This window comes from Zerene cesonia, chromosome 5 (assembly GCF_012273895.1).
Source record: "Zerene cesonia ecotype Mississippi chromosome 5, Zerene_cesonia_1.1, whole genome shotgun sequence".
NCBI classification, from domain to species: domain Eukaryota; kingdom Metazoa; phylum Arthropoda; class Insecta; order Lepidoptera; family Pieridae; genus Zerene; species Zerene cesonia.
Window position 1 is genome coordinate 6,239,850 of NC_052106.1, and position 8,379 is coordinate 6,248,228.

General features: G+C 33.5%; 1 protein-coding gene across 2 annotated transcripts in view; it reads right to left on the bottom strand.

Annotated features, from left to right (window-relative positions):
• Positions 1-346: 346 nt before the first annotated feature.
• Positions 347-8,379, bottom strand: part of LOC119840277 (protein lin-54 homolog) — a 10,989-nt gene continuing 2,956 nt past the window's right edge. Inside the window, exons 5-21 of one of the 2 annotated variants that reach the window (XM_038366811.1) lie at positions 7,979-8,180; positions 7,549-7,667; positions 7,332-7,401; positions 6,909-7,039; positions 6,557-6,650; positions 6,050-6,141; positions 5,765-5,833; positions 5,275-5,398; positions 4,519-4,589; positions 4,026-4,211; positions 3,475-3,609; positions 3,193-3,289; positions 2,752-2,959; positions 2,172-2,283; positions 1,681-1,808; positions 956-1,184; positions 347-755 (exon numbers count right to left, since the gene is read on the bottom strand). In XM_038366811.1, coding sequence (XP_038222739.1) covers positions 744-755; positions 956-1,184; positions 1,681-1,808; positions 2,172-2,283; positions 2,752-2,959; positions 3,193-3,289; positions 3,475-3,609; positions 4,026-4,211; positions 4,519-4,589; positions 5,275-5,398; positions 5,765-5,833; positions 6,050-6,141; positions 6,557-6,650; positions 6,909-7,039; positions 7,332-7,401; positions 7,549-7,667; positions 7,979-8,180 — 2,079 coding nt within the window. In that variant the 3' untranslated portion in view covers positions 347-743. Of the gene's footprint in view, positions 756-955; positions 1,185-1,680; positions 1,809-2,171; positions 2,284-2,751; positions 2,960-3,192; positions 3,290-3,474; positions 3,610-3,998; positions 4,212-4,518; positions 4,590-5,274; positions 5,399-5,764; positions 5,834-6,049; positions 6,142-6,556; positions 6,651-6,908; positions 7,040-7,331; positions 7,402-7,548; positions 7,668-7,978; positions 8,181-8,379 lie in introns of both variants that reach the window. The other variant, XM_038366810.1, reaches the window with a different exon arrangement.

Below are 8,379 nucleotides of genomic sequence, written 5' to 3' on the forward strand. Positions count from 1 at the left end.
TAAAGAGTAAAACTTAAAAAATCTTATTCATATGCAAACTGATTTTTAGCATTTGAATTAAATCTCTACTTTAATCCACTGGATGAAGTAGAGCTAAATTCACTTGCAAGAATTTCTGGTCCTTTCAATTGGTCTATCCAATATATAAATCAATATACTTTCAGATAGACCAATTTTGAATGAATGAATATTAAAGGATGGATAAAAGTTCGAAATAGAACACTTATTTTTGTCTCGGACAAAACTTGAAAACGAAAACTCTGTCTCATCAAAACGAATCTACAGAGCAACTTATTGTATATACTATAATATATACTGTATAGGCATTAGTAAAACACGTGAATAAAAATTATATTGCATTTTATTATATTACTATATACACATTGCCTTTCGTTAAGCTTATGACTAGTAAAATAAACTCTAATATATACAATTTAATATGTAACTATACAATTCCTAATTAGCCCTTACGAATAATTCATGATAAATTCCATTTGCAAAGAATTCCATCTAAAATTCTGGATTAATGTCAACAGTCTTTATAAAATAATATTGTCTTTACAAGAGTTATACATCAACAATATAAAATATCACAACGAGAGTGAAAATCAACAACTGCGTTTAGCCTTCGTCTAAACGATTCGAACAACAACCGTTCAATTATATTCATTTAGCTAATATATTATCACTGCCTATTAAATTACAATCACCGCACCGGCCCGACGATATAATTAATGCTAATGTCACGCCAAACCCTGCAAAAAAAACATATAAAAATAAAAAAAACTTGTTTGGTTGTTATACTTAAATCTCGAAATTTAAAATACTTCACAATAGAAACAGAAGGAAAAAATATTTTAATTAGTTTTATCTCCATAATTGACCCCGAATCACAAATTAATAAATTTTCAATCACAGACCTAATACGACCTAAGAAACTCGAAAAATCCCTCACCTCCTCCTGTTGTGTGTATTGTGACGCGCTAATTATATCCTGCAGGCACCTAGCGAACTCCTCGATGACGTCACGCACGGGGTCCGGCTCGTCCGCGTCCTCCCCCCGACCCCCCGCAACCCCGTCACCCCCGCGGCCCCCCGGCACCCCCTCGCCTTCCGCCGCAGCGGCCACGAGGCACTGGCACACCGCTTCTATCACTTCACTCGTCATGAAGCTGCATGGTTGCCTGTAGATTTTTCTTTATTAGCGCTGGTGTTATATAATAGTATTTCAAAATGTGGGAAATATATTATATTATATACATTTCCTTATCGATTACGAATATGGTGTATAAAGATTTTTTTAACAATATTAAAAATAGTAACAAAAATGATTAAAATAATAATAAAAACATATTATAAAGTCAGAGTCAGGTGGCTCAGTGGTGAGGACCTCGACTTAATCGGCGGTTCGGAACCAGGTGAGCATGCAGTAGATAATTTGATTCTTCAATTTAACCGCGCATGAGGATCACCGCTGCTCGAATTGGTGAAGCAAAATATCTTGAGGAAACCATCTGCCATCCTGCACTCGGCCAGTGTGGTGGTTTACGGCCTGAACCCTCATAGGAGGCCCGTGTCCCTGCAGTGGGAACATATATGGGCTGATGATGATGATGATGATGATGATGATGATGATGATGATGATGATGATGATGATGATGATGATGATGATGCACTAACTTGTCGGCGGCGAGGGCGCGCGCGGCGGGCGGCGGCGCGCGCTGGCGCTCCAGGCGGCCGTGCTCCAGGCAGTCCGTCACGTTGCGGCACCCCACGCACTTGCACATCGCCGTGCACGCTATGCGGGCCTGGTGCGACCACACGACACTTATGTTACGAATCAATCTCATTAACCAAACACATCATTTATATTAAAATGTGTAATAGGACAATTACAATCATGCTCTCTTATTACTGTATTAATAAATAAATTTAATTAAAAAACTAAATTCCATTTTGTAAAAAGAAATAGTAAAGTATAAGTTTGCCGCCCAACAAATTGTACTCTTTTTCTTTTTGTTTTTGATCTTGTTATTAATATATATTTTTTAAGTTTCCTGTACAATTTTTTTTTTGAAGAGTAATAAATAAATTGATAAAGAAATAATAATACATAATACTATGAATAAAGTACAAAAATAAATGTAGATCTTACACAATCTATGCCTCACCTCGTAGCATTCACAGTAATTCTTTAAACAGCCACTCCTCTTGCAGTTACAACCTTTATTGTGCCGCCTGACGATGTCAGGCCCGCCTGCTTTTGTTTTACCAATCTTTGGCCTAGGAAATATAATTCAAATTGAGAGATTACAAGTAGATGATTTTTATAAGCTATATTATATGATTTTTATAGTCTCATAATGCTATTCTCTTCATATCTATTTCAATATTTTTATATGTTATATAATATTATTTATCATAGAAAGGCAAACGCTTTGTCTGGTGATAAGTAGGTTGCGTCGCCTCTAGAAGTGCATAGTAGATTAACCGTCTGGCATATCAGATTTTTTTATAAGAATTCGACTTTTATTTTCATATATTTTAAATAAAAAATGTTTATGAGATCTACACACTTACATGATTAAAAAAAAATGTTGGAACACAACAGAAGCCAAATGAATAATCATAAGTATAGGATTTGTATATACCTATTCGTAACATATTGTGTTAATCTTCTCATTCATTCTACTTAAATCCACAAAAACCGAGACCTACTATACAGATAAAGAAACCGATTACCGAACTCACTTGAATGCGTGTGGATTTCTATCTAGACATCCCCGTATCGCCTTCTGCCTCAGTTCCTCATTCTCCAAGTTATTATGACAATTATTACAATTGCACTGGTTGCAGAACTCTCCGTTCGCGAAACAGTCGCAATATAACTTGAGGCACTGCGACTTGGTGCAGTTGCACGCTTTGCGCGGCCGCAGCCCTAGGTCCGTAGCCTCTAATTCTGGAATAGAATATTATATCATATTGCGCTATGAAAACGTATATGGTAAAGACCATTTTATTGAGCTGATAGATTATTAACATAAAATGATTTTATCACAAATTATAGTATCATTTTTTTGGCACGATTATATGGTTATAATTCTATTCTACTAAAGCGTTACCCCATACCTCACTGGGAAAATGTACTAAATATAAAACTACTGGATTAACATTCCTTATTATAACACTTACCATGCTCAGAATACGATTGTTCATTGTTCATTGATTCAAATGTATTCATGGAGTCTTGTTCACGTTTTATCATTGATATGCTATTTTCAGACTCGGTCTGGAATATGATTAGAATCGTTAGTTTTATTTCTTTTTCATTAAGAAAAATTGCATGTATGTTTGGAACAAAATTAACATTATTGTAATCAATATGTGCGAGTCTAATGGGATCAAAATAAAATTGGAAAAAAAAATCAGAGCAGAACCGGGACGCGAGCTAGTAGTTTATAATCAAGTCCTTACAGATTTATTATAGTCGCTCTGCACCTCAACTATGTGCTCAAAGTTGGACGGTATCACAATGAGCGGGTGTTCTTCCGATCGGACGCTGGAATCCATTTGATCCATACTATCTGCTGTGTTCTCTTCTTCCGAACTCTACAAATGAAATATTTACGATGCAAATATATTTCCTTCATTTTTCAATATGTATACATATGAAAAGAATAGGAAATTTAGAAAAAAAGCTTGCAAAAATCTTATTGGAAAAGTTCCGAGTTATGATGCTTACCACTACACACGAAATGTTTGTAAACCTATAACACTGAATCAATTTTCGATATTATGGTGAAATTCAGTCTTGGTACGTACAATATACGATTTATTACAATAAAAAGAAATGCGACAGTAATATAGCGTGCTTAGCTAGTATCAAATTTATACGCTAGGTATTATAAAATATTAAAATTTAATATTCCTTATCTTTAGATATACAAAAATTTTATTTTTATTATAACTCTTTGAATATATTAAAATCGTTTATTTACCACTCGTTTTTTAAACTCCATAGTGACCTCATGGTTGACGCCAGCGTCGTCTCCCATACTGTTTTCGATCAACGCCCTCAGCGCCTCCTTCGAGTCGATCTCGGCTTCCTGCGCGTCGCTGTATATGTGCGGCTGGTTGTCCTCGCTCATCTCTATCAACGTTTTGTTTGGAGATATCGGCGCTAGGAGGCTCTGCGATGAACGCGATGGTTGCTAGAAATATATCACTAATTGAACAAAAATATATGCATTCACTACGTAGTATAGAGCAAAGTCGCTTCCCGCGTCTGTTTGTATATATGCTTAAATCTTTAAAAATACGCCACGGATTATGTTTTTTTTTTTAATAAATAGAGTGATTGGGGAAAGTTTACATGTATAATAACATCTAATAAACTACTCCGAATTTAACGCGTGCGAAGCCACGGGCACAAGCTAGTAAATCATAAAGGAATATTAAAAAAGAGGCATATAGAAAAAATGTGAGAAAACAATTATTAGCATATCAAAATATACTTACGGTCACCGGTATTGGAATTTTTCCCACGGGCGCTATTCTCACCAACTTTGGTTGAGATTTTATCACAACACCTAAAAAATAACATGAAATTCAAACATGGCTAGATAAAGAATTTTATAAATAAAATATCACTAGTTTATGTGGTACAATAGGCATTATTATGAATGACAATACAATAATAAATTGGTTCCAATCCATGTCACATTAAATATTTGATTTTGAATACAGAAAACTATCTTTCCAAAAATGATTTGTAATTTTAAATATTTTCCATTGTATAAATAAAGTTTGTTTTTATATGACATCAATTTAATATTGCAGTTATTATATAAACTATATTGATAGAGAAATACAATTTTATTTCTTTTTAAGAGCGCTAAAATTATAATTATTGGTTTTAATTAAATGTATTTAAGTATATTAATTTTTCATTCTGATGACTGTTTACCATTATTTAGTGTAAAAAAAAAAATCACATTTGTATAATTACATATTCCAACAATAAATAAGTAATTTTGCTTCACTCTTTTTTTATAAAAATCGGTCGAGTGTGAGTCGTAATTGCGACACTAAGTTCATATAAGCTAGAGCTACAAAAAATTGTTTCACAATTTATAACCGAGCCAGCAGATACACATCATCACTGAAAATTATCCAAATATCGTGATTCATGAGATACAGCCTGACGACCGACAGACGGACAGCGAAATAAAAAAATTGAATATTAACATAATGCCGTCCACTAAGGAAACTAACCTTTATTATCGGCCAACATCATCAGATTTCCTTTCGACGGTACAGTGATGAGTTTCTGCGGCTGTTTCAGCACCGCTTTAGCCGGCGCCGAGGACGAGTTCGTTACAAGGCGAATGTATTGAATCTGAAAGAAAAAATAAATCAAATTTAGAATATCACATGTTTTTTTTCATCTGTACCACCATGCTTTTCTACTTTATTTTTTTTATTTTGTTTTAGACTTTGGAGTAGTTAGTACCCACATTGAGGTGCTGGGGTACAACTAAATAGACCACATCGCCGCTTTTCATCAGGTGGAATTGTGGTCAAACATCTACATATCTATACTAAGTTTGTTTGGTTGAACGCACTAATGTCAGTGTTAGATAGCCCATTTATTGAGGAAATCTTTAGGAAATATAACATTAGGTACTATGTGGGTAAAACCGTACGGCACAGCCAATTGATTATATAGAAGAAAAAAAAATTGGAATAGACGATTTTTACTTACACCCTTGCCAGGTACGTTTATTTGATGTATTTGTGTGCGTGATGGCTCTGCTGGATTGTCTTTTACTGCCTTAGAAAAAAGAATTCATTCAAATTAATTTTCAATTAAATGATATAAAAGAACTATACTATTTAGTATTAAAATGACAAAGTACATAAATACAAGAACAATACAAAAAACAAACATAATAATTCTATTTTGATATGAAAAGAAGGATAGATATGAACAATTGATGAGATTATATTACGAGATTTTTCAAGGCAATCCTAATGAGCTTTAAATTACCTGAGTAGTGGGTGCTGTAGTTTTCAAGATGACATTCTGTGAGGGATTTGCATTGACTACAACTTTATTGGCAGTTGACACCGGAGTTGCTCCTGAAATATTTTATATTATGTTTTTAGTCAGAAGCCTTGTACTAACTTTTGTTTGCCAAGACAATGTAAGATTTTACACCAAGCTGACTGCCTTAACAGGAGCATCGAGTTTTTTATTTCGGATAAAGAATAATAAACAAATTTATTTTTACAACAATGTTTGTCAATATTTGTCCCAGAAATTAGTTCATGAAATTACTTATTGGTGTTAAGCCAATTTAAAAGAACTTTTTATAATTCTAGTAATGGTAATCTCTGGGGTTACAATGTTGTTTAAACTCAGCGTTAATTTCAGTCTGGATTAAAGACAGATTAGTACTGCTTTAAGACGTCACGGTAATCTCGGTGGTATCAATGCTAAAACTCTCCGCTTTATAACAGGAAAAACTTGCGAAAATAAAATGAAATTATAAACCTTTAGGTAGCAACATTGGCATAGGCTTGATAGCTATCATTTCTTGCTTTTTCGCATATTTCACTCCCTGCTTTGTTGGTGACGCCATTATTACCTGAAATTAAATAATAAATAAAATAAATTGGCGATAAAAATGACAAAATTGAAAGATATCTAAACTGCAAATAAAGCAAATATAACATGCTGGATGCATTTAGTATTTTTTTATGAAAGTTTAACATATGTATATTTTTTTTCAGGTTACTTGCAGAACCATGTCACCATAACCTTTATGAGACTTACTAAAATTACACTCATTTTCCACTTAACGTAGCACAAATTTTTTTTTTCAAGATAAGTTACCAAATAATACCTTATTCCCAACAGCCAAAGGCATGGATTTGTGTGTCTGCACGGTGACATACCGCGCCTGTTGCATTTTACCACCGGCCGGTACTAACTTCGTTATCATGGCTGGACTATTTAGATCCACATTAGGTTGTCCTGAAAAGAGCCATCGATATTTTCTTTTTGATTCATTGCGGACTATAAGTATAGCGGCGATATTCTAGTGATAAGCTATGAGTTACTTATTATTCATCTTAAGTATTTAACTATTTGTGATTAACTTTTATTTTGTTTTAATTTTCAAGTATAAGAATTCATATTAAAACTGTTATCTGTACTGTATGGATACATATCATCCAAATACTGTATAATGTAGGGAGCATGTACAATATCAATGTAAGATTTCCACCTTTTTAATAGCCTATTAGCATTTAAAATTTAAACATACCCTGCAGCGCTATAAGCTTCATTGGTTTTCCTTGTGTCACATTTGCAAGTTTTGAAGGTAAAATTTGAGCCTGAAATAAAAATGTTGCTCTGTAAACACAGATTAACATAGAAAAACTATACTTGTACTCAATAACTCCATAGATTTTCATACAATTTATGGAACAATAATGTCTACTTTGCATAGAATATTAAAAGCTATTTATATATAAATTTACCTGGCTGCCATCAGATCTCACTAACTGTTGGAGCGAAGTCACATTGCTTTGAGATGCAGACACTAATTTTATTTTTTGAGCATTTGTAGGCACCATAACAATTTGCTTGCCAATATGTGCTGAAAAAAATATAATACACTAGAATTTCCTCCATGCATACTTTTATTATATCCAATTGCAATATTTTTTTATGGTTTATGAGTACAAAAATAACATAAATTAATCATAACTGTTTAATATATACTTTGACTGGTGGGCCGCCCAGGCTTTGCCTGTTGTACATCTATAGCTTATAGCACTTAAGGATCACATATAATATATATAATAGTGGAGAATTTTTGAAATTGGTCCATCAGTTCCTGAGATAAATGCTTTCAAACAAACAAACTATAGTTATGTATCATTAGTAAAGTTAACAACTTTTTCTTACCTAGAACAGCTTTTCCAGCATTACTTCCATGCACAGTGTTTGCTATAGACATCTTTTTTATCATATTTTTATTCGCTATCAAAGAGACTGGTTTTGGAGCTATAGCAAACTGCTTCCCTTGAGCAGTCTTGATAAAGTTTGGAGGTTTAGGTGCTATAGCCACTTGCCGTGGAATAGAAGTGACAGTCTTCTTTGGAGATGTCTGTAAAGTGGATATATAAATATGTGAGTATTATTAAGAAATAGATTTTTTTGTTTAATTATTTGAGACTTTAAAATGCTAGTCAATGAACTAGTTAATGTAAATTTTCTTTTTTATTTTTTAAATAATAATAATAATAAGCCCGCAGGGCACCTTGTGGCGAGGTGACGGGGAGTAGCGCCCCCGCGGTCCTTAGTTC